This window comes from Pongo abelii, chromosome 4, assembly GCF_028885655.2.
Source record: "Pongo abelii isolate AG06213 chromosome 4, NHGRI_mPonAbe1-v2.0_pri, whole genome shotgun sequence".
Lineage (NCBI taxonomy): Eukaryota > Metazoa > Chordata > Mammalia > Primates > Hominidae > Pongo > Pongo abelii.
In genome coordinates, this window is record NC_071989.2 from 116,842,439 (window position 1) to 116,870,101 (window position 27,663).

Genomic DNA, 27,663 nt, shown 5'->3' on the forward strand with positions numbered 1-27,663 from the left:
AGACAGAGTAAGAGGATTACCTACTGCTAGAACTGTGGGGAGTAGCTGCAAGTCTCATTCAAAAGTAAATTTTTCTGTAATTGGGAAGTAGATTTTCTTAAATTGCCTCTTCATGCATTATGAATAGTTTGCGATATTTTATAGCCAATTAAAATTGATTAGATCTATTGAGTTGTCTCTGTAGAGTACTTTAATTATGAAAACCAGTTTGAAATGAGTCCAGCCTTGAGACAGTTGGTTAAATTTATGTATAAATAAGTCCACATTTTAAAAAATGGATACGACTTTTTAAAAGCTCTTTTAGTTGATTTCCTCAATTTGAGGTCACCAAGAATGGCAACTAGCCTTCTTATTCAATATCTGTATATTTTGGCGATATTTAAATATCAAAATCATGTTTGGGTGATACATGGAGGTCTTTATATTCTGGAATTCAAATTTCTCTCTCAGTTTAACATATGGAAAAATTCATATTGGACATGGTAGTTGCTAAAGTAGAGTTCAAGCTACAGTTGTTGGTCATGAGATCTACTGAAGTTACCTGAAAATGAGAGGTTTCCACTTATTTTTGGATTTAGTGATTAATATATATCAGCAGCTAACTTATGGAATGAATGCTTTTTGCTGCATAAAGTATGAAGTGAAATTTCCTTAATATGATAGGAATTTTACAAGGTAATTAAAAGTAACGGCACTCTTAGTTTTAATCTAATTTGCATTGGGTTAAAGCTGTGCAGAAATTGGAATGACAGCTATAATAATCTCATTAAATGCTGAAATATATGGGATGAAATATGCTATATGATTCATTTATATCTTTGTATTACTTCCTAAATTTGTCCATATTTTGCTTAGTTTTGTTAAGTAAACAAAGCTAAGTTCTACACATGAAAAAATTAAGAGAAGTTCTATCTTTTTGCTGATTTTCTTCTGTATTTTATAGGTAAGCTTCTTAGCAATATTAGTTTTGGACTTAATTACTAAAAAGATTGTATAAATATCAGAGGGTAGTACTGATAATATAAACAGTGTGATCTAAACAGCACAAGGTAAAATTATAATCTTTCAATAACTTTTTAAAAATTGATTTGTTTAAATTTCTTTTTTTCAAATAAGAACTATATCAATTTATGCATTTAAGAACTATTTGTTGAGTTCTTGCTATATATTAGTCACTGCTGTCTTAATTTGGGATATTGTATATAACAATACATACAAAAATCCCAGCCTCCTTGAGGCTTACATTTTAGAGCAGAAGATAGCTGATTCATAAAATAAATAAGTGAAACATAGCATGTGAAATGGTAATAAATACCATGGAGAAAAATGAAACAAGGTAGGGAGATTGGGTATTGAGAAGATGATCATGTATTCCTCATGGAGAAAGAAACATTTAAATAAAGAATGAAGGAAGTCAGGGAGTGAACCATGTGATCATCTGTATCAAAGAGTACTCTAGGTAGAGGGAATAGCCAAACAAAGTCATTGAGATTTTATCATTTCTGGCATATTTGAAGATCAGTACAGATACCTTTTTGACTGTAACTGAGTTGATGGATAAGAGAGAGCTGTGGAGGTATGAGATGAGGTCAGAGAGGAAGAGTGATGGTGGTTGACAGGTGATGCATGGATTATGTAGGATCTTGGTAGTTCTTTTAAAACACTGCCTTTTACTCAAGTAAGATGGGAAGCCATTGGAGTGTTTTGAGCAGAGGAGTGACGTGAATGAACTTACATTTTAACAGGATAATTGTTGTAACCTTTTTGAGAATAGTCTGAAATGAGAGAGGAAGGGCAGAAGTAAGGAGACAGTTACTTCCAGGCTGTTGCAGTAGTTTAGGCAAGGGGTCATGCTGGTTTGGACCTGGTTGGTAGCAAAAGAAGTGCTGAGAAGTGCTCAAATTCTGTATAAACAATTAATTCTTGTTATTTATGGTAGTTTGATAAAGTCACTGTGTACATTAAATTAGTTAGTGCTGACTTGTTTCACCTAGAGGACAAAAAGGTTTGTTTCCTGCAAGCAGTGACACAACATTTTCAGCAACTGATCAATATATAATTTTGTTTTATGTATGTTTTCATTTAAAGACACCTAATTTAACATTGAACTCACAACCAGTGGTGCTATAACTCATGGCTAAATGAAACTTATCTAATACAGGTATCTTCTCTTCAAGGGTCATCACAGCCATTTTGAGCGTAGGAACATTAGACTTCAGCACCAGGGCCATTTCAAACAGTGAAATCACCAACAAAATTCACAAAAATGTGAAAAATGCACCACTTAGACTGCAAATTGTTTACAGTCGTGAAAGCTGAAACAAAAAGCGGAGCCTAACTTTGTTCAACCTCAGCTAAGAACCTGTGCCTTTACTCAAATTTTTTGCTGCTCTGCACATGGCATGCCTATAATTGACCTGGAATGCAATGCATGTATTGTTTTGGGGGTTTTAAAGAAATTTTATCCAGTAGGTAAATTCAAGAATACAGCTTTCACAAATAATGAAAATCTACTATATATTGAAAGTAGAGCTGGCTGGACGTGGTGGCTCATGCCTGTAATCCCAGCATTTTGGGAGGCCGAGGCAGATGGATCACTTGAGGCCAGGAGTTCAAGACCAACCTGGCCACTGGCCATCATGGTGAAACCCTGTCTCTACTAAAAATACAAAAAATTAACCAGGCCTGGTGGCACAACGCCTATAGTCCCAGCTACTAGGGAGGCTGAGGCACCAGAATTGCCTGACCCAGGAGGCAGAGGTTGCAGTGAGCCAAGATTGCCCCCGCTGAACTCCAGCTGGGCTGACAGAGCAGCAAGACCCTGTCTCAAAAAAAAAAACAAAAAACATAAAACAGGCCTAGAGGATTTGCCATTGAATTGGATGTAGTTTGTGAGAGAAAGAAGAAAAGACTGATTCCAAGATTTTTGGCCTGAGCAACTGGAAGAATGGCATTGTTATTAACTGAAATGGGAAAAATGTGGGAAGACTGGTTTTTAGAGTCTTATTAGATACTCAGGTGGAACTGTTGAATTAAATCTCTAGTTCAGCAGTTCCAGGGAGAGGTCTGGAGTAGAACTATAAATATGAAATGTTAATTGTCATTTAAAGCCATGAGATTTTATGACATTACCAGTAGTATAAATGAAGATAAAAAAGAGAAGAGTGTTAATAAAGACTGAGCCCAACATTAAGAAGTGAGGGAAATAAAGAGTTAAAAAGAATACAAAAGACCGGCCGGGCGCGGTGGCTTACGCCTGTAATCCCAGCACTTTGGGAGGCCGAGGCGGGCAGATGACAAGGTCAGGAGATCGAGACCACGGTGAAACCCTGTCTCTGCTAAAAAATACAAAAAATTAGCCGGGCGTGGTGGCGGGCGCCTGTAGTCCAGCTACTCGGGAGGCTGAGGCAGGAGAATGGCGTGAACCCAGGAGGCGGAGCTTGCAGTGAGCCGAGATCGCGCCACTGCACTCCAGCAAAAAAAAAAAAAAAAAAAAAAGAAGAAGAAGAATACAAAAGACCAATATAAAAGGAAAACTAAGTGAATGTACTATTCTGGAAGACAAATGTGGGAAGATAAGTTTCAAGGAAGAGCAAGTGATCAACTAGGTTGAATACTGCTAAAACATAAGGTGAAGACTAAGATTTGGAGTTAGCGAAGTGTAGGTTATTGGTGATTTTGACAAGAGAAGTTTCAGTGGAGTAGTACAGGGGAAAACCCTAAATGGACTGGGTTTAAGAAAGAAGGAGAAAAAAGAAACTGGAGATAACTAGTATCAGTTTTGCGGTAAAGGGGAGGAATGAAATACGGAATTAACTGGAAGAAGTGTAGTAAAGGGAGGTTTTTTTTTTTTTTTTTCAAGATTGTGAGCTATTACAGCTTGTTTGCTGATGAAAGTGCACTTCTAGGGAAGGAAAAACAGTTGAGGCAACAGGAATGAAGGAAGAATTGCTGGAGAAATGTCCCTGAGTAGGTGAGAGAGGATACATCTAGTACCCTAATAAATAGATTAGTCTTCACTTTGAACAAGGACAGTTTATTCATAGTAATAGCTTAGGAGAGATGGAGAGATATAGATTCAGATAAAAAGGTTAGATATGCTGGTGAAAGCTTATGGAAGTTCTCTTCAGAGTAATTTTTAAAAATGGAGTTCACAGACTCCCTCTTCACACTAATATGGTTCACATTTCAAAATCATAAGGTACAAACCATTAAGTATACAATGAAAAGGTTTTTTTTCCCCACTCATTATTCACTTTTTTCCTCCAGAGGCAACAGATATTATCTGCTTTTTCTAGAGATATTTCATGCATAACATGTAGCTTTTAAGCCAGTTTGTTAAGTGTGTTCATCAACTTATTAGATACCTTTTGTATCATAGTACATATTAGGAGTTGGAGGTTAGTGTGTGTTTGTTTATGCTGAATTAATGATGATCTCTACGCTTCTGAAACAGTCATATCCTAACATGATGACTATTTGGTGAGCCTTCATTTTAATTTTCTTATCCAGTATCTTTTAGGAAGAGACTATAACTGTGCATCCCTCACATAACCTAGGACACCATGGATTGTAGATAAACATTTAAAGGATGAATGCCCTAAATTTTCTGTAAATGTTGTTCTTCCACACACTTGACTAGTCTTCTAAAGTAGAGTTAAATCTTTTTTTTTCAGTGTGGCTTCTTTGTGTATTAATATTACATGTAGTGGAAACATGCCTGCTAGGAGACATACAAATTAAAACTAAATTTTCTTTTCTGAACTAGGAAATCAGTGTTTTGATATTTAAAGAACAAATTGTTGAGGTTTCTTATCTGTAGGCTAAATAATACCAGTTCTTTAGATATAATGAATATTCTGATACTTTAAAATTTTGATCCAATTTTCACAGCTTTCTTTTAACTATGTTTTAACAGCATTTCAGTCCTAGAGAAATGTTGAAGGAATAGTACAAAGAATTCCCATATACCGTTCACTCATGTTTCCCAAATGTTCACATTTTACCACATTTGCTTTATGCTTTTCTGTCTCTGTATGTGGTGCATACATACGTATGCATGTGTGTATATGTGTAAATATAAAAACGTAAATGTGTATTTATTCAGTTGTCATATCTTTTTAGTTGCCTTTACACTGGAACTTTAATAGTCTTTATGGTTCACAAAACATTGACATTTTTGAGCAGTATAGAACAGTTATTTTGTGGAGTATTCCTTGATTTGCTTTTCTGCATAATATTTGTTATTTATTTTTCATAGGAATACCATAGAAATGATGTTCTGTTGTCGGTGCTTTATATCAGGTCCATGATGTCAGTTCATCCCATTATTGGATATTAATTTGATCATTGGAGTAAGGTGGTATATGCTTGATTTCTCCACACTAAAGTTACATTTTCATTTTTCTTTTTGTTAATAAGTATTGTGGGGAAAACGTTGATGCTATGTAAATATGGTGTTACTCTTCAGATTTTCACCCACTAGTTTTTATGGCTATCAATGGTTCTTGCCTAAATCATTTATTATTATGGCAATTGTGAAATGGTAATTTTCTAATTCAATTATTCCTTTTACATTTATTAATTTGTTTTTAATATAAGGAAGGGCTTTTCCCTCCCATTTATTTTTTAAATTTATGTATTAATTTAATGTATTAGAATGAAGTCACAGATTCTGATTTTTATTCATGGATTATAATTTTATACTATCATAATGATATACTATCATGCTTAGATTTGGCCAGTGGGAGCCACTTCAAACTGGCTCCTCTGTCCTTTTGACACATTCCTATCGTTCATTGAGTACGTATTTTCTGGCTCATCTTATACTTTTCCTACTTCAGGTTCCATTTCTCTATGAAACCCTAGTTCCTTTTAGTGGAGAATTGTATTTGGAAAACAGTATCTGGCCATTGGTGTGCTCATTGCTATTGGAGTATCTTATTCTAGGTCCTGTTAATTGACAGAGACAGGAAATAAGCAACACGTACACACTCATGTACACCTGTGCTTTTTTCTGTTATCTGTTGGTCTGTCTAGGGATACACTGAGGGGTTCACATTGATGCTTCAAATTCTAGTCCAATACCATACAGTTTATTCCTCCTCTTCCTATTTATATATTTGCAACTGCTTTCTCTGGCAGTGAGAAACCTAGCTTCTGTTATTCACAATATTTTACTTACTTGCTCAAATGCTAGAATACACAGAAAGTAATTTCAGTATTGCTAACTCATGCCTCTGAAAAATGAAACTTAAAGACTACAGTTTGGTATTTGTTTAAAGCTTTTTTTGTCTTTAGCCTTCTATTGTAGTCAAATACTGTTTTCCAAAGTTACTTAGTTTTTTACAAAGTAATTTCCCTACTCCTTTTAGTGTGGTTAGTGTTATTCACTGGAAATACAGTTTGGTTCATTTGTTTCTGTTGTATCTCATTTTAATTTCCCCCCTCCCTCTTATCCTTGTTAATTTTGTTTATTTATTTCTATGTGAAACTTTAGTGATTCCAGAAGTTAATACTGTTCAAAACCATATAGGGAACTCAATCGTTTTTATTTCCCTTTCTTTCTTACACAAAACTGCAATTATATAATATTCTTTTTCCTTTGCTTCTCCATTGATAATGCATCTTGAAAATGACAATATTCGAGTTGGTAGATAGTTTTTTCATTCTTTTTTTTTTTTTCTGTCCTCACAGTCTCTTGCTAGTTTTTTCATTCTTTTCAACAGCTGCATGCCACTTTATTTTAAGATTATTTAAGCCCTTTTCTACATATGGACATATAGCTTATTTCTGATTTTTCTAATTATATGTACTGCTACTATAAATAACCTTATGTATGTGTTTTGTATGTGTGTGTGTTTGTGTGTGTGATTGGAGGAATGAATTCCCAGAAGTGTGATATAAATTCCAAGAAGTGTGATTGCTGGGTTAAAAGGTATACTTACATGTGATTTTGTTAGATATTGCCAGATTTCCTTCTATAAGGATTATACCAATTTGCATTTCTACTAGAAATGTATGAATGTTTTTTCTCCACATCCTCACCGACAGTGTTTCTCAATTTGGTAGATGAGAAATAGTATCTCACTTCCTCTTTCTTTAACTCTTACATTGCTGTCACTGCTGTGATCTACCACTACAGTTTTTCAGTGTTTTCACAAGTAGAGCAGACCTTCTTTTTCTGATGGTTGTTTTTAGATCAGTCTTAAGCATGCTGCGGTTTCTTCTCTTCACCCCCACCCCTGCCTCACCCCCCAACACCCACCTCCAGCCAACCCACCCAACAGCCTTTGGTCTTCGTAAAGGCTTGCTATGGGAGGGGGAGAGATCATTTATAGAGATTTGGTGTTTACTTTTCTACTCATAGCCAGTTTAAAATTTGGACTTTCTCTGCCTGTTTTGCTGAGGGTATGAGTTGACGTTTTTCATTTTGTTCTTTATTGTATTTTTGGGTAATATTTGGGAGATTCAGAATTATGCTGCTGCCACATCCCAGCTACCCAGAACTCCCTCATTCACAGTATTGTGAAATTATGGAATGTAGATTTGGACATGGTACATCATTCACTTTACAGGTTGTTAGAAGACTGTGGGTCAATTGAATGTAGCAATCACTATATGCAAGGAAATTATATTACACAGAGTTTGAGAACTTGCTGTTTAAAGGTGTTTTATATTGAATTTTTAAATGAAGTGTCACTATTTCAGTTTCTGAACAGTTCAAAACCATAAAATGTTTAACAAATGTTTCTTGGTAAATCAAATTTTCTTATGCCAGGAAATTTATTAAAAGTAGCAAGATATGTATATACCTATTATTATTATTATTATTATTATTATTATTATTTTGAGACGGAGTCTCTCTCTGTCACCCAGGCTGGAGTGCAGTCGTGCGATCTTGGCTCACTGCAACCTCCACCTCCCGGGTTCCAGTGATTGTCCTGCCTCAGCCTCCCGAGTAGCTGGGACTACAGGTGCGCACCACCATGCCCAGCTAATTTTTGTATTTTTTTTTCACCATGTTGGCCAGGCTGGTCTCAAACTCCTGACCTCATGATCCTTCCACCTTGGTACCCCAAAGTGCTGGGATTACAGGTGTAAGCCACCGTGCCTGGCCATACCTATTTTTTTTTAATGCTTTATAGGAGCATATAAACACAAATGTTTTCTTTTTGTCTTTCCAAATTCTGTGCTTTATTTAGCCTTTGCTATTAACTGCATTTTGTCAATTTTCTGCCATTTAATCTACATTACAACCCAGTGAATTAGAAAGGGCAGATAATTTAATTCCTATGTTTAAAAATTAGAAACTAAAATTTAGATTAAATGTTTTGCTTGGGGCTGCACATCTAATCAAAGGAAAAGCTGAGACTAGAACTGACTTTTTAACATTGTTCTTGTCAGAACCACACTGAGTAAAAAAGGTAGCTCCTTCATTGTTTCTACATATCACACTTGAATTTAACTTCCATGTGAAAAAAACATGGGTATACATTTGACCCAAGTAACTATAAGTTAAGATGAATTCCTGTTCATTTTCTTCATACTCAGTGTGCCTAGGATAGCGGGTGTACAGTAATAAGTAAAATTGTGAAATTGAGGAGCGTATTAGTCTGTTTCGCACTGCTATAAAGACATAATTACTTGGTAATTTATAAAGAAAAGAGGCTTAATTGGCTCACAGTTCTACATTGCTGGGGAGGCCTCAGGAAACTTAAAATCATGGTGGAAGGGGAAGAGGCATGACTTCATGGTGGCAGGTGAGAGAGACTGAGCAAGAGTAGGGAAAACTGCCCTATAAAACCACCAGATCTTCTGAGAACTCACTATCACAAGAACAGCATGGGAGTAAAAATACCCCTTCATGATTTAATCACCTTCCACCTGGTCCTTCCCTTGATACATGGGAATTATAGGGATTATAATTCCAGATGAGATTTGGGTGGGGACACAGAGCCAAACCATATTAACAAGGAATGTTCTGAAAGAAAGGAAAATTGTAAGGTGGTAGAATGTTTAGTTATCCAAATCAAAGCAGAGTCTACTTGTAGGCACCTTATTTTTAGAAAATAATCACTTCTTATTTATTATCAGCAGGTTTCTACCATAATTCGCAAATGGCAAACACTTCAGAAATTTATAATAAAAAAAGTGACTTTTTAGACTAGCTTAATGAGTAGTCTAGCCTTTCTCTTGTAAATGTCAAACTTACATAATTGAGTTTTGCTAGCTTCATAATATTGTTTATGGCATGACATGTTGTTTATACATTCTGTTATTACAAAACATTAAGTAGACTTGTCAACAAGTTGTGGCAAACAAATTATAATTTAATCTCTTTGTGAATTTTATTATGTGAAGGAGGAAAAGTTGGATGTTTTCCTCCTTGTTGATTGACATGTAGAACACTCATGCCCTGCTCCAATGCCTGTCATCATTTAAAGAAAAAAGAAAAAAGCATACAAAACAAAGATAGGATTCTGTGTCTGTTGAATGAAAAATAAGAATTTTTTCATTCTATGTATTTCACATTAATTTTAAGATCATATGCATTTATTTAAAAGTTAAGAAAGTATATTAGTGATCTGAGATATTTCGAAGTAAATAGAATTGTATTAGGTTATTTTTTGCAATAATTTTGTTAAGTAAAAGGAATTTTAAAATTTTTATTTGTAACATTGGTTTTTATATGGTATTAACATTTCTGAGATTGACTTATATATCCTGTATAGCACCCTAAACGTTTATTTTAAAACAAATCAGTAAAAAGTAGCATAGAATCCCTTTCCAAATCATGGTAAGTAAGCATGTTTTTAAAACTCTTTGTTTATACCTGCAAGGGAAGGAGATAACAGATTGATTGATAATGTGCATGCATAAGTATGCCTTATAACCAAATGTAGAAGTGTATGTGAGCTGTGGAGTACTCCTCCCCCAAATCTGTCAAAACGTAACCTGAAATCTGGTTTTAAACCTGAAAGTGGTTTTGAGAATTTATTATTATTATTTTAACACAATAGGTTCTTCATTGGATGTTTCCAAAGGCATTAAATATTTTTGTAATTGTTATTAATGACCATTGGTAAGCTGTTGGTGATTAAATTTTGGCTCTAATGGCTTCAGGTTGTTTGTCATATACTATATTTAATAAAGAAAAAGGTATCTGGGAAATTCTTAACTTTTCTAATGTTATCTTGGAGCATAAAATCTTACTGAGTTGAGTGTTGTATGTTTAGTAAATCATTTTACACCAGCTAGAAAGACAGATGGGTAGTGTGCAGTTTAAATATCTGTGCAAATGAGAGGACAGATGGGTGGTTTAAATGGTTTAAATGTCTCAATGAAAATGTGTAGAGAGATTGTCTTCTGAAGTTAGATTAAAAAATTTAGGGAATTAATTAGGAATAATAGTTAATATGCCAAAATAAAATTTTTAAATAAGAGGCAAAATGTGGAATTCAGTGAATTGATTATACCTTTTGAACTAACAGTAAAAAGTAACATCTTAGAACACAATACTCAAATACACTTGCATGGTAACTGCCTGTTTTGTTTTCTTATTATGAACATGTGGACTGTGGAAAGTGTCTTTATTACTTGGAATTAACTTCTCTGTTAATTGTACCTGACCTTTTGAACTGTTGTCAGAATTAATTTGTTCAATTTCAAGTAGTAAACAGAAAATCAAACTAGCTTAAAAATGGTGAGTAAAAAAAAAAAAACCAGACCAAAAACCAAAAACCTTGAAATGGGCCTCAAAAAAGGCAGCTTCTGTAGCAGGAATTAGTGAACTTTTACTCTTATTCAGGAATTAATATGACTTAGCTTCTAGCCAAAATATTGGTTCCTATATTGTCAGGTATGTACCTTAGATCTTGGATGTCAGCTTGGTGTAGGAGCCTCCTCCTAACTTGTGTGGGTGGGGACAAAAAGGGGTGATCATTTTTAGATGGAAGGCTGTGGGCTGGCCATAGATATGTCAGTTGCACTGACCTTTTTTTTTTGTTTGACAGAGTCTAGCTCTGTTGCCCAGGCTGGAGTGAAGAGGCTTGATCTTGGTTCACTGCAACCTCCGCCTCCTGGGTTAAAGTGATTCTCCTGCCTCAGCCTCCTGATTGGCTGGGACCACAGACATGCACCACCACACCTGGCTAATTGTTTTGTATTTTAGTAGAGATGGGGTTTCACTGTGTTGGCCAGGCTGGCCTCGAACTCCTGACCTCAAGTAATCCGCCCACCTCGGCCTCTGAAAGTGTTGGGATTACACGTGAGCTGCTGCACCCAGGCAATTGCATTGACTTTTGGGGACTTTTAATGAAATATATTCTGTAAGAAGAATGCTAAGTAGTAATATTCATGGATAAAAATGATAGTATATTATTCTATGAAAAATTATTATAGTAACTGATCATGTGGGAGGATATGTTCCTTAGAACATTAAAAATCATTCATGGTTAATATTACCGAAGTTATTTTATTAATTGCTAACTTAAAAAATTGTGCCAAGTGTCATGCAGAGTGAGATAAATCTTCTCTAGGGATTTATTTTAACTGAGGCAAAAAGTTTACTGATTTCTGATAAACATTAAAAAAATTCAAATAGATTAGAATTTTTGAAAAAATCACTGGGCATACCTCATAGTGAGAATAATCATTTTATATTAAATTTATATAAACACATATATGATTATTTACTCGTTCATGACATAAAATATATTATCTTGTGGGTGGTAGTCAAAAAGTTTGAAAACTATTACTTTAGTGATTCAAGTTTTTTTCTTTCTTTCTGATTTTCTTCAGGTGAGAACTGAATTAATGTACTTGCTTCCCTCCTGCCACTCTAGTTTTAGAACATGTTTCTGGTCAGCAGTGACAGGGGTTAGAGATACTCAGGTGAAAAGATTATTTTCTTATTAAGAAGTTCTTTATGTTATAAAGTGAAATAGATTATCTGGGTAACATTTTGTTAAAAACTTGGACAGCTGTTAATATCCTCATGTGCAAGAGTCAGTGAATGGACAATGGGTACAGAATTAAACTCTTTAAAAAAATTATGTGTTGCTCCCTAGAAGTCAGTGGTGATTCTAGTGTTTGTGAACTCTAGAATTTATTGATAGTAGAGACATACAAGTCTGCCAGAAGGTTTGTTTCTGTTTATACGATGTGGATGTAGTTCCTGAGCATCAGAATTGGAGGGATGATGAGAAAGCAAGGGAATTCTATTTCTCATTCTGTTGTTCTTCCTAGGAATGGTCTGAGGTCTGAAATTGTCCCTCTTTGCAAAAACCCTCACCTTTTCTCTGCTCTTTGCTCTGGGGTACTGAGATTCTTAAATGAGGAATACTCAGATGGTTGCTGAGCCTAAGCAGAATGGCAACAGAAGGGAGCCTGCTGTCAAAAATTCTCAACTTAAGATCTGTTTCTGTTTCAGCTTTCTACATATGGCTAGCCAGTTTTCCCAGCACCATTTATTAAATAGGGAATCCTTTCCCTATTGCTTGTTTTTGTCAGGTTTGTCAAAGATCGGATGGTGTAGATACGCGGCATTATTTCTGAGGGCTCTGTTCTGTTCCATTGCTCTATGTCTCTGTTTTGGTACCAGTACCATGCTATTTTGGTTACAGTAGCCTTGTAGTATAGTTTGAAGTCAGGTAGTGTGATGCCTCCAGCTTTGTTCTTTTGGCTTAGGGTTGACTTGGCAATGTGGGCTCTTTTTTGGTTCCATATGAACTTTAAAGTAGTTTTTTCCAATTCTGTGAAGAAAGTCATTGGTAGCTTGATGGGGATGGCATTGAATCTATAAATTACCTTGGGAAGGATGGCCATTTTCATGATATTGATTCTTCCTACCCGTGAACATGGAATGTTCTTCCATTTGTTTGTATCCTCTTTTATTTCCTTGAGCAGTGGTTTGTAGTTCTCCTTGAAGAGGTCCTTCACATCCCTTGTAAGTTGGATTCCTAAGTATTTTATTCTCTTTGAAGCAATTGTGAATGGGAGTTCACTCATGACTTGGCTCTCTGTTTGTCTGTTATTGATGTATAAGAATGCTTGTGATTTTTGCACATTGATTTTGTATGCTGAGACTTTGCTGAAGTTGCCTATCAGCTTAAGGAGATTTTGGGCTGAGATGATGGGGTTTTCTAAATATACAATCATGTCATCTGCAAACAGGGACAATTTGACTTCCTCTTTTCCTAATTGAATACCTTCTATTTCCTTCTCCTGCCTGATTGCCCTGGCTAGAACTTCCAACACTATGTTGAATAGGAGTGGTGAGTTATACCTTATACAAAAGTTAATTCAGGATGGAGTAAAGACTTAAATGTTAGACCTAAAACCATGAAAACCCTAGAAGAAAACCTAGGCAATACCACTCAGGACATAGGCATGGGCAAGGACCTCATGTCTAAAACACCAAAAACAATGGCAACAAAAGCCAAAATTGACAAATGGGATCTAATTAAACTCAAGAGCTTCTGTACAGCAAAAGAAACTACCATCAGGGTGAACAGGTAACCTACAGAATGGGAGAAGATTTTTGCAATCTACTCATCTGACAAAGGGCTAATATCCAGAATCTACAATGAACTCAAACAAACTTACAAGAAAACAAACAACCCCATCAAAAAGTGGGCAAAGGATATGAACAGACACTTCTCAAAAGAAGACATTGATGCAGCCAAAAGACACATGAAAAAATGCTCATCATCATCACTGGCCATCAGAGAAATGCAAATCAAAACCACAATGAGATACCATCTCATACCAGTTAGAATGGCGATCATTAAGAAGTCAGGAAACAACAGGTGCTGGAGAGGATGTGGAGAAATAGGAACACTTTTACACTGTTGGTGGGACTGTAAACTAGTTCAACCATTGTGGAAGTCAGTGTGGTGATTCCTCAGGGATCCGGAACTAGAAATACCATTTGACCCAGCCATCCCATTACTGGGTATATACCCAAAGGATTATAAATCATGCTGCTATAAAGACACATGCACACGTATGTTTATTGCTGCACTTTTCACAATAGCAAAGACTTGGAACCAACCCAAATGTCCATCAATGATAGACTGGATTAAGAAAATGTGGCACATATACACCATGGAATACTATGCAGCCATAAAAAATGATGAGTTCATGTCCTTTGTAGGGACATGGATGAAGCTGGAAACCATCATTCTCAGCAAACTATCGCAAGGACAAAAAACCAAACACCACATGTTCTCACTCATAGGTGGGAATTGAACATGAGAACACATGGACACAGGAAGGGAAACATTACACACCAAGGACTGTTGTGGGGTGGGGGGATGGGGGAGGGATAGCATTAGGATATATACCTAATGTTAAATGACGAGTTAATGGGTGCAGCACACCAACATGGCACATGTATACATATGTAACTAACCTGCACGTTGTGCACATGTACCCTAAAACTTAAAGTATAAAAAAAAAAAAAGAATCAGCTAGAAACTGATGCCTTGACACCAATGAATCTCAATGCAATGAAAGACAAGTTACAAAAGAATGCAAATAAAATTGATTTACATTAAAAAAAAAAGATCTGTTTCTGGGGAGAGGATTTATTTGGAGGACTTCTTTGGAAGGGGCAGAAATTAGTAAATATCTTGAACAGTTTATTTTCTGAGTCTATAGTGACAAGAAATATTTGTGTAATTTGCATCAAAAGTTTAAGATCTGTTTAAAATTTTCATTTCTTTATATCTTCATTTGCTTGTATTGGCAATCTGTAAATGTTTTCTAAATGACTAGTAAAGGAACCATAAAATGTTTTAATTCGTAACATTATCAGTATCTCTCAGACTTCTTCCACATGAAGTCTAAATTTCTCTGCTTGATTTTCAAGTCATTCAGCACCTAGAACTGCGCTACCTAAGCAGACCTATTTCTTCAACTTTCTCAAAACTTGCTGTCTGTAGACAAGCTTATGTCTATGTAACTTTGTTCTTTCCATGTATTCACTCAATATTCCATTTCACAAGGCTCTATGTCAAGGACTCTGTTTTGCCAAATACTGAATTCCCAATGTTTAGCACAGTTCCTAGTAGTGTTCAGCTAATAATATTCATTGAATGAAAGGAAGGAAGGAAGGAGTGAAGGGAAAAAAGGAAGGTGAGAGGAAGGAACTATCTGTTCTTATCTTTTTTATACTTCTCCAGATATGTCCCATATTTTAAGGTTTGTCTTCTCCACAAAGCCTCCTCTGACTACCCTTGTCTTTGTTGGTATCTCAAACATAGACCTCAAAATTTAACATTACTTACAAACTTTCTTGGTTTCTTGGTTTTACAGTTTTATGTGCACTGTTGTTTCAATTTGGTATAAGCTTCTTGAATATGAAAAGGATCATGTATCTGTACTTTTTTATATTTTACTTTGACCTTTATTCACCATTTAGTATCCTACATGCCTCCTTCTTGGCAACCTTTGTGTTAAGGATTGGCAAGTCTAACAGTACCTTGCATAAAGCTAAGCACGTAGTATGTGTTCAATAAAATTTTGTTATTTAAAAAAGTGTGAAATAACATAAAACAGTAGTAATTCAGTTTGTATGTAGTGAAGATAAAATTTTTTTCTTATCTGTTTACTAACTTTCTTCAGTTTTTTTTTTTTTCAGGGAAGGAAACTGAAAAGGCCAAGGAACGATACGACAAAGCCACAATGAAACTTCATATGTTACATAATCAGTATGTATTGGCATTGAAAGGGGCACAGCTCCATCAGAATCAGTATTATGATATCACACTTCCCCTGCTTCTGGACTCCTTACAAAAGATGCAAGAAGAAATGATAAAAGCACTGTAAGATACATTTTCTTTTTATCATAAAATCCCTTCACAAAATGATTTCAACATATTTTCTCTCTAGTTTAGGTGTTGCTTCATAAGTTTTATTATTGACCCAGTCCAGTGGGTATTTCATACCTTGATTCTTCTTGATTTTCACTTTTCATGTCCCTTCAGTTTGTGCTTATCCCCTAAACCTTGTAGCTAGCTTCCAAAATGGTTCTCCTTTTGTATGTTTTTGTTTTGTTTTCTTAGCTGGAAATTTAAATGAAAAAATTATAAGTTGAAAAGTGTTAGGAAGTGAATATCTGCCTCCAGAGAGTTAGGTTTTAAATCTTGAACAACTGAAAAGGCTCAAGGAAGAGATTTTTTGAAGGTTTATTTGTCCGCTTCTTGTTCTTTTTTCTGTATAAGATTAAAATTAACAAATGTTTATTGAAGTTTTACGTATGCAAAGCACATTATCTGATGCTTAGGGATATAGAGATGAGCAGGGCACAATTCTTGCCTTCTTGATCTAACAATATACTTTAATTAGTGAGTCAAATGGACATACGTTTATCATACACCCTGATACAAAATGACAGAAAAAATAAGTCATGCTTTGGTAGACCCTATCTCCTTGCTTAGTTGTTTTAGTGCCTTCCAAATGACTAAATTCAATTTTCTTTCACTGAAAATTGTGTCAGGGAATTCTTCAATGTTAGAGTTGCTGTGAACTATGAGTAGGGTTGAAGAATGGTGTAGTAATGGAAGAGCATTAGAAAAGAAGTAAATGGTTATCTCTCAGGTGGAGTTAAAGTTCACAAATAAGTAGTGAAGTATGAGAAAAGGAACTTGGGGCAGTTTAATGCAGGTTCTTGCATTGTAGTTAATTTATCTGTAATTACATAAATTAGCACATAAGCTCTTAGGTTTTGCATATTTTGAAATGTAGTGGTAAATTGATATGAAAAATTATTATGTGAATTTTTCAGGTTATGATGCAAGAGGAAGCCTGAATATTACATAAATTAACCCATTTATGCCAGAGGTTGCAAATTTTTTTGTGTGAACATTTTTTGTGTGTGAAAAATCAGACCTTAGTGATAACCTTGAGCAGTAGAATATAAATAACTCCCATAAGCTTAGTGTTCCAATAATGGAACACTAGTCATAAATGGGTTAATAAATGCCAGAGTAACTGTTAAAGGTAAAATGATAATTTCTAAAACAAAACATTTCATTTATACGCTACATTGCAGTTTGCAAAGCACTTTCATGTGCATTTGCTTACTTGTTCCTTACAGTATCCTGTAGAGTTAGGAAGTACAGGTTATATCCAAGGTATATCTATGACAGACAAGTGGGAATGGACCCAGATTCACAAAGCTAAGAGGTGGCAGATCTGGAACTTGAAGCTTGAGTCTTCTGACTAACCCTGCACTTTCTGTGAGAGGAATGTAGTGATTTGAAGAATGTACCCTCAAAATTCTTGAGTACCCAGAATCTCAGAATGTGACCTTATTTGGAAATAGGGTCTTTGAAGATGTAATTCATCAAGGATCTCAAGATGAAATCATTCTGGATTTAGAGTAGGCCCTAAATCCAATGACTGGAGTCCTTATAAGAAGACGAGAGGAAGGACACAGAGAGACACAGAGAAGGCCTTGTGAAGACAGAGGCAGAGAATGACATCGTTTTCTTTGAAGGGCTCCCTGGTGCCATGACAGATTTAGTACCACTAGCTATCATTGTGTTATATTATTCTGTTTACATACAAATATTTCAGATTAGGGATAATATTTCTTGGGCTATTGACTTCCACAGCCCCTGAAATTAGAAGAGCAAATTTGTCTTTGCTGCCTTCCATACTCTGCTTGGCTGACTTTTACTTCTCTTTATGTGAAAATAAAGATAATTTGATAGTATATACTTGTGTGTAGGTAAGACTAAATTTTAGGTGATCCTCCATATTCACATAAGAAGGTAAAGTGTTTTTAGTTAATTTGAATATGTAAACTTTTTAGTGTTGATAAAACAGTGAAATGTCTACTTAAATATTTGATTCATGAATTTACTTATCTCTAAAGTACTATTGATTTAGAAATATTTCCTTTCCTACTTTCATTTATTAATAGACATCTTTAAACTGTTCACATGATTTTCAATAATAGTATCTTCATCATCACTGGAATATTTTTTTGTGACATATAATGGTTTCTCATGGTATGTTATCCGTACTTTGTGTAATACATTATTTTAGATTTAGAATTTTAAAAATCCAAGCATGATTGCATCACCACATTTGAATCTCATGGAACAGATACCCATTCATATAATATTAGGAGATGTTTTTCATTTTTCCTCCTCATTTGTGTTAAAGGTGAATGTTAATGATCTCCACATTACACCTATTTACTGTATTGCTTTAAAAGAGTTATTTAGATAGGCTCATTTACATTAACAACATTCAGTACTTTTACTTATGAGATTATAATCCCAGAGATACTGACTAAATCTGTATTAAATTTTTCTGCCTCCCCTTTTCTTTAAATTGTGTCTGTCAGGTGATTTCTCTAATTATTTGAAACTAGCATTGCCTGAAACAATTTAAATCTCAGTTTTTTTACCCAAATGATATTTTCCTATTTAAAATAAAGTAATGAGAGAATACTTCACAATAAGGGAGCTTTTGTATGGATTAGTTTTTTATAAGTAATGATTGTGGAAAAGAAAAACTATGCTTTGTATTTATTTCAGCATATGCAGGATAACCTTGTCTGTCTACACTTGCTGTTGACAGTGACCTATGGCATATTTTTACAGTATAGCATTTTTAAGTAGGAAGCTGGTCTCTGTGACAGAACAGTTTTTTCCCTTTTGCATTTATTAGACCAGGCTAATAATTTTGATGACATTTTTGCTGCTGACTGGAGATCAAGAGAAGAAATTTAGATGTCATTCAAGGTATAGAACCAGTTCAACTAAGTATACAAAAAAGAGCAGAGGCCCAGAGGAACAGGGAAGAACCAGACAGGTAGAGCATGTGAGGAAGTAACAGACACTGGAAAGGAACATTAAAGAGTCAGGAGTTGATCAGAGTTCCATGTTATACAACCCAAGATTTATACGAGAATATTTAGACATAGAAAGTTGTCAACTCTGGCCCTGCATTTTGGACATATCAAATACATGTTTGAAAAGGTAATGTCATATTCTAGATCATTTGTAATTATTGTATTATAACAAACATAAGTTGGTAATCTGTACATTTATATAATCCCTCTTCTTTACTCTCCAGGTATGAAATAAGGTGGTACAGGAAACAACCATCTGTACATTTTGATATTACATTTCTTATGCTTATTGTTCTGAATCCTTTTTGAGATGGTATCTCTCTTGATAAAACTTTAAAATGCTGCAAAATTTTATTTTTGTTTTCAGCAAAGGTATATTTGATGAATACAGCCAGATAACCAGTCTTGTCACAGAGGAAATAGTGAATGTCCATAAAGAGATTCAAATGTCGGTTGAACAGATAGATCCTAGTACAGAATACAATAATTTCATAGATGTTCACAGGTATGACATGTTTATTCCTCTTTAAGGATTTATGACAGTATTATTTTTCATTCATATAACAGTTAACCACAGATAAAAATAAGAAATACTTAAGATCTTATTAAGACATAGAATATTTCATATTAATTTATCTGCTTTTAATTTTAAAAGTTCTTTGTCAATGATGATAACTATATAATGTATAGTTTTTGATATGTAAAAATTTGTTGTTAATCCATATTTAATCCATGCTTAAATCCATATTTAATCCATGAAATTATATTTTCTTTTTAATGCTTATATAATAATACCATGACTTTATATGTATATTACACTTTATGATGCACCAAATACTTTTCCATGGCATCTTATTTTATACTTAATACAATTGTGACAGTAATAAAGCAGGTTAATACCTGAATTCTGCAGATAAGGAATCTAAGTCTCAAGTTACACAATTTTGAAACCCAGGATTTAGTTTGATTTATACTATTAGTGTTTACTTTGTTAACATAATTTTGGATAAAAACAAATATTCTGTCTTTAGTGTATATGAAGATATATTATGATACTGTATTTACAATGATCAAAATTATTTGGCATGCTTTACTAGAACAACAGCTGCTAAAGAACAAGAAATAGAGTTTGATACTTCCTTACTGGAAGAAAATGAAAATCTTCAGGCAAATGAGATCATGTGGAATAACTTAACAGCAGAAAGTTTGCAAGTAATGTAAGTATTCACAAAATATCAACGGTTTAAATACTAGTAGTGTTATTGCTTTATAGTTGTACTCAGATTTAAAATATCAATTATTTTTACAAGTAATGAAAAGTAAATTTTTGGGGTCAGAGTGACATGTTTTGAGAAATATGTTAATTTTACTCATTTTCGTCACTACTTTTGGTAATTCCGAATATCAAAGTTCTGTGTGATGTTACATTCATTTGCCCAGTTGTTGCTAGTATTTGACATTGGAATAATGCTTTATGCTTTTCAAAATTTATATATATTTTAAAATCTCATTTCATCCCCACAATTTATTGGAAGAAGCATTTTGGAAATTAGGTTGTTTACTGTTAGAGATGAGAGTTATTGATGTCAGAGCACTTAGTACAAAAAATTGACTTTTAATTGAATTATTTTCTCTTGAAGCAGGGATGTCTTCTGTTATAGGCTGTTAAATCAATTCCTCCTTTACTTTGTTGCTTTTGTTGTGTGAAATATTAAAGGAATTTTGAGAAATCTCAATGTGTTCTTAGTTCTTTTCAAACATTAAAAGCAATTAGTAGTACATTTTTGAATTTAGAAAACATAAGGTGCTCTACTTCTAAATATTTAACCTATCTCTTGATTTTGTGTGGGAGCAACACAAGGACATATATTTATTAACAAACATTGCATGTATTTTTCTTTATGCCAGAACCACAGCTATAAATGATTATGCACTCATTGTTCCTCAATGTTAGACATGTTATATCATACCACCTGTTGGAATTTTACCTCAAATGACTCAGCCAAACGTCCCCACCTAATATAATTAAACAATCTTCTTTCTATCGTTCAGTAACATGGTGGTGGTACGGGTAATTAGCTAAGGTATGAAATGCAGACTGGCTCTTGGAAAGAGGTTTGGAATCTTTTTTTTTTGTTTTTTTAATTTTATTTCGTTTTAATTTTGAGATGAGGTCTCACTTTGTTGCCCAGGCTGGAGTGCAGTGGTGTGATCTCGGCTCACTGCAACCTTTGCCTCGTAGTTCAAATGATTCTCATGCCTCAGCCTCCCGAGTAGCTGGATTACAGGCATGTGCCACCATGCCTGGCTAATTTTTGTGTTTTTTTTTTGTAGAGATGGGGTTTTGCCCTGCTGGCCAGGCTGATCTCAAATTCCTGACTTCAAGTGATTCACCCACCTTGGCCTGCCAGAGTGCTGGGATTACAGGCATGAGCCACTGTGCCCAGCCACGTTTTGGAATCTTTAAAGCTGGCTAGATAGGATTGAAGAAACTAACAAATATTTGTCCACAAATCATGTGTACAAGATGAAGGCTTAATAATGATGGTATACTGACTACTGATGAGAGCAGTGGAGGCATGAGAGTATACTGCATTACAGAGTTTTTCCTAGCAGCCTTATTGGGATTTTTGAAGCTGTTGCTAAGTTTTTCATGCCCTACACAGGGGTCTTACTTGACTAGGTTTCTGACCTTTGATATTTACAATGTCAGCCATCTCTAAACCAGTAGTCCTTGCCCTGGGTGATTTTATACTCCAGGGGATATTTGACAGTATCTGGAGACATTAGCCATAGATGCTGCTAAACATCCTACAGTGCACAGGACAGCTTCTCAAACAAAGAATTATCTGGTGAAAATATCAGTAGTGTTGAGGTTGAGAGACTCTGCTCTAAACAATAGAGTTGAATGTATGGTACAAAATGGATAGCAGAGTTTCTCAATTCCTGTGCAGTGAGACATTCCATTTCTCAATTCACATGCTGCTGGTGAAGGAATATGACATAGATTACTCCTGTTTCCTGTTTTTTTTATTATAATATTGCTCCCAAATAACTTACTAATTTATCCATCTGATAAATTTACTGTATATCTAAGGTTGTAAGGGTTAATACCTTCAAGGAGTTTACACTGAAATTGATTAATATGTTTTAATAAACACTGGAAAGAGTGAGTATATAGATTTTGGAATATAATGTGGTAAAATTAAAAATAGCTACCTGTTATAAGCTTATGTAAAATCAGAGATTTTGTGACCAAAGAAGAATTTGTTTTACAGCTTTCTAGGGTATAATGAGAGCAAAATTAGTTATGCTCATAAATCATTGTTTCTTAATTATAGTGATGAAGCAGTAAACAAAAATGCAATAAATTAAAGGTAATAAATCTTTGATAATGTGATAGAAGTTTTAATTGCTCACATTTTACTGAGATAAACTTTAGTTACATTTCATTGAACAGTGTCTGTATTCAGGATATGAGTTTAAGATTAGGGTTTCTTCAAGAATTTTATTCCCAGAGAGTTATTCAGCATCTCTGTTGGCACTTTCAAATAAGTATAAGGTAATTCCATTAAAACTGTAAGTATTTTTTTAATGTAATATAAGACTTAGGAAAATCTTTTTTCCTTTATTTTTTTTAAACTCACTAGCGCTTTAAAGTTAAACATCTTTTCTTTCCTGAAGGCATTAATATTGTTAATTTAGTTGTAGATTTGTGTTGTAATATTATTCTAATAGAAGTGAAAGAAACAAATGAACAGTTAGTTCCTGGAAAAAGAAATACAAATTACCAATAGTACTTGGAAAAGATATTCTTCATTGGCAATTAAATATAAATTAAAAAGAAATAGGCTATTTACCTTACCAGATTAGCAAAGATTAAATAATTGGATAATACCCAGTGTTGTATAAAGTACAGATATATAAGCCCTCTTATAAAATGTTGCTACATATGTAAGTTGGTGTATAATTTGGCAAATTATGTTTGTGAAACTGGACAGATTACTTATCCCCTCTGTTATGGAAATCTAACACTATGACATGTACCTGATAAAGTTACCACCTTTACCTATCTGAATATGTACCACGAAGCATTTTATTGTAATCTCATTATTTATCTATCAACCATATTTATCAAGGTCTAAATACATAGGAGAGTTAAACTCAATTATTTGTAGGATTATCTCCTATTTATAGGAAAATTTTTTGGATGGTATCTTACCATGTGGTCAAAGGCTGTTTTTCGGCTTCAGATAACTTCTAGTACTGGACACCTGAAGCTGTGCACGTCCCATCACACATGCATTTAGGCTACATTATTTTCAGGCTTAAATCTGAGGTTGCTTTCTTTGTATCTGTTATATATAATATAATCTCTCTCCTTCCCTACCAACACCTATCTCCCATCTGCCTCTTTTTTTGCATCTACCTTCTTTGCCAAATGCTGAAAGCGTTTTTGTGCTTAATTTATTTTTAATCATCTTTTTATTAAAATTATATATGTAAATATTTCATCTCGTCTAGTTACTATTTAATTGAATAATTTGGGACTCAGTAATTTTAGTTTTTCAAATTAGTTGAAAAAGTAAAGTCCATACAATTTTGAACATTAGACGAATATATTTAAATGTCTGTTTTGTGCTTTTTGTCATTATGGACAGACGAGTCATCTAATGGTGACCTATTGCAAACTTAAATGGAGTTTTGACTCAACACATCAGTAGGCTAAGTATGACAAATTAAAGATAGCAGGTTATTCTAAAATAATATAAGCATTAACTTGTCTGCAAAAGAAGGAATTTTGATTAATTTTAATAAAGCAGTAAAGAATTAAGGTCCTATTTAGTTATTTTGTTGACTCTGTTTTCTGATTTCAAATGAGATCTCTTTATTATAAGGTATTATTGGCTATCAGTAGTAGATATATTTGAATACCATGATTACGTAAAATGTGTAGTCTTGTATTCTAAAACAAAATCTAGTCTCAGGCCTTATGATTTCAAGTACATTTTTTAAAGTTTAAAATCAGAACATATTTAGCTTTTAGAATATAAATAGGATCTCTTAATTGAAGAATGGTAATTCTTTATGTGGAAAAGTGATTGTCTTGGATCTTGTAGGGCATGAGTCAGCAAACTATAGCCCATGAGGCAAATCCAGCTAGTTGCCTGTTTTTGTGCAGCCCACGAGGCTAAGAATGCTGTTTGCATTTTCAATGGTTGGAAAAAAATCAAAGGAAGAATTATATTTCGTGACACACAAAAATTATGTGATGTTTAAATATCAGAGTACATAAATAAAGTTTTATTGGAACACAGCCGTGCTCATTCATTTACCTGCTGTCTGTGGGTGATTTCCCGCTACAGTGGCAGAGCCAAGCAGTTGTGACAGAGACCATATGTGGCACACTCATCACTTCACACATCTGCTTGGCACTATACAAATCACAGTGACACAGTTATAACTCAACAGCATTTTGAGTGCCACACATATCAGTATACTGTGGCATCTTATTTTTATTATCAGTTCATGCCTATAGTGTCAAAAGAAGAAGAGAAAATGGATTTCAAATGTGGCACTTTTAAGGCATAGCAAAGTGTGGATTATTTTGTTATTGAATTAGATGAAGAAACATTGTGTTTATTATGCAATTGCACCATGCCTGCTAAGCACTGAATATACTTAATTAAAATCTTATGGTCATGGATTGCTATTGGTATTTGGCAGTACTAGTCTATGTACTGTACAAATGTGGAAGACTTAAAATTTTATTAAATATCTGCATTAATAGGTGGACATTTATAGTTGATTTTGATTATAAACACTAACTTTGAACTGCAGTGATAGGAAGTATTATGGCCATCAAAAGATTTTCATTCTTCTCATTAAGAGACTTGCATTACGATAACATGTACCCAATTATTACTATATTTTGAATTTGCCAACAAAATATTTGTGAATCTTTGTTTTCTCTTTTGTTATATAAATACCTATATACTATGCTTGATTTTGCTTCTTGGTGGCAAAGTCTAAAATATTTGCTTTCTGTGCTTTTATCAGAAAATGGTTGCTGACTCCTGTTACAGAGGATGATACCAATTTAACCCATCCAACTATTGAATCAACCTTGTATTTAATGGGGTGTCAAATACTTCACTACTCCTTCATCTCTTACATAGAGCCTTGCTTTTACCAAATCTGTTTTTGGCTGTTCTTGTTTACAGTATTAGCTCAAGTTTGGTCCCTGGTTGAACATATACAGTATTATAATTTGCTCAGGCTGTGTTGGGGGAATACTTTAGGAGTGAGTTGGAAAGATTTCAAAAAATGTAAAATATTGAAGTCAGGTGACATGTCAGAAGGACCGTTTGAATAACGGAAACAAAGTTGTATGGAAGAAAGCAGATGGATTTGTTGGATTGGAGGTGGATTAAGTGGGTATTAGGAGGTGACTGTATTTAACAGAAACTCATAACTTTCGCTTGGTTGTAGAAGCCATCTTCTGTTTACTCTTGAGAAAAGCTCATAAAGATTTGTGTCATAGTATAGAATGTCATCCATAAAAATCCTATGCTCTTGCAATTATATTTTAAGAAAGAGATGGCAAGAAATAGTTTATGTTTTCAATTTATGTTGCAACAATAGAGAAAAAGAGATGTCAGAAAAGTTACCTCAGGCAACTATAAATTCCATTTTTTTAATTAACCCAAATGTCACACTTAAAGTTTCAGCATTGCAAATTTCATGTCAGAAATAAAAGTTAAGATGGTTTGTCAAGTCATAATTTTTTTGTAAGTTGGAAGTTTGATCCCTTTAAGAGTGTTGTAAGATTTATGTCATGACATCCAATGATTATGATATAAAAAGTGTTGGGTAAGTATTGGAAACTTTTTATTATCCATAATAAAGGTTTTAGGACTTTGTATCTTTTTTTTTTTTTTGAGACTGAGTCTTGCTCTGTTGCCCAGGCTGGAGTGCAGTGGCGCAATCTCTGCTCACTGCAGCCTCTGCCTCCCACTTTCAGGTGATTTTCCTGCCTCAGCTTTCCAAGTAATTGGAACTATGGGTGTGCACCACCATGCTTGTCTAATTTTTTGTATTTTTATTAGAGATGGGGTTTCACCATGTTGGCCAGGCTGGTCTCGAACGCCTAACCTCAAGTGATCCACCTGCCGCAGCCTCCCAAAGTGCTGGAATTACAGGCATGAGCCAACATGCTGGGCTGGCTTTGTATCGTTTAATACAATTAAATCTTTAAAAATTATCTAACTAAAGCATGCAGATGATAAAATCTATAAAATCTTACAAAAAGGTATACAATAAAAATTAACATTTTTCTTTCTTGTTTTTGTCGACCACCATCACTACCTTCCAGGTTTAACTCATGAAAAAAGTGTATGTATTTTTCCAGAATGTATATACAATGTATATACATGTGTATGAATTTTCTTCTGTGTAAGTAGGAATTATTTTATGCATATTCCTTAGCATCATCCTCTTTTTTTTTAACATGTATTAAATCCTCTTAATGTGTACAGAGTTTTACTACTTGTATGTAATGTAATTTCTTTAGTTTTGTTATTTATTGATGGGCATTTAGGTTATTTCTAGTTTTTTCCATTGACAGAGTTGGTGCCAGGTTTTATGGGACTCTAAGCTTATAAAATTGGAGTGTGGGAAACATCTTTAAGAAAATCTATACAAACTTACAAATACAAAATTAACTACAGAGTCTTGGAAGGGATCATGCAGTGAGGCACCTGAGAACTAAGCATCATTAACATCACGATACATTTACTTTTGTTTATTGTGATTATACAATAAACATTCTTGTATTTACATCTTTGTACACTTTTGAAGCATATATATAGGATAAATTCTAGGATGTACAATTACTAAGACAGGATATTAGTTGTTAAGGGTGTGGATTCAGGATTTAAGCTGCTTGGTCTCTGTTATCAGCTTTTCCCACTTACCAGCTCTGTGACCTTGGACAAGAGTTTTAACCTCTTTGCTTCAGTTCTTCATATGTAAATGGAGATTATAAGGGTGTTATAAGAATTCTATAAATTTAAATGCTTATTTATAAAGTGCTTAAAACTATGCTTGGCACTCAAATGTTAAGTATTATGTCATTTTGTGAATTTTTTCCAGGCAGGGTCATTTTATGACTTTTAACTGCTTTGCATTATAATATTATAATATTTAATTTAAAAATGTAAAGAATAAGCCATTTGAACTGTTTCTATTTTTATGCTATTTTATTTTATTTTATTTAAGTTCCAGATACATGTGCAGTACATGCAGATTTGTTATATATAACGTGTGCCATGGTGATTTGCTGCACCTATCGACCCATCACTGGGTATTGTCTCGCATTCATTAGCTATATATATCCTAATGCTCTCCCTCACCCTGCCGGCCCTCCCCTTAGAGGCCCCAGTGTGTGTTATTCCACTCCCTGTATCTATGTGTTCTCATTTGGACTGTTACTATTATATTTGTATACGAAACATGTAATAACATGATGGTGAATATTGTACTTTGAAATTTATGAACTATTCTTACATTTGTTATGTCATCTATACATGAACTATAATTACTTGAATGTTTTTCTCTTCACTTAATTCACACATTACAGGTTTTTTTTTTTTAAGGGGATAATAGTAAGAAAGAGTAAATACTTTCACCATATGTATTTTTTTTAGATTAAAAAAAATTATATATATATATATATATATATATATATATATATATTTGAGACGAAGTCTCGCTCTGTTGCCTAGGCT

The 27,663-nt window shown here is 34.1% G+C and overlaps 1 protein-coding gene across 26 annotated transcripts in view; it reads left to right on the forward strand.

The window, feature by feature from the left end:
- Positions 1 to 27,663, forward strand: part of FER (FER tyrosine kinase) — a 450,919-nt gene that overhangs the window by 102,856 nt on the left and 320,400 nt on the right. For all 26 annotated transcript variants that reach the window (XR_008525732.2, XR_008525733.2, XM_063724214.1 and 23 more), the window contains 3 exons: positions 15,647 to 15,830; positions 19,242 to 19,379; positions 19,972 to 20,091. Coding sequence is in view for 24 of the 26 variants with exons in the window: in XM_063724214.1 (XP_063580284.1) it covers positions 15,647 to 15,830; positions 19,242 to 19,379; positions 19,972 to 20,091 (442 nt within the window). In the remaining 2 variants the exon portion in view is untranslated. The remainder of the gene's footprint in view (positions 1 to 15,646; positions 15,831 to 19,241; positions 19,380 to 19,971; positions 20,092 to 27,663) is intronic.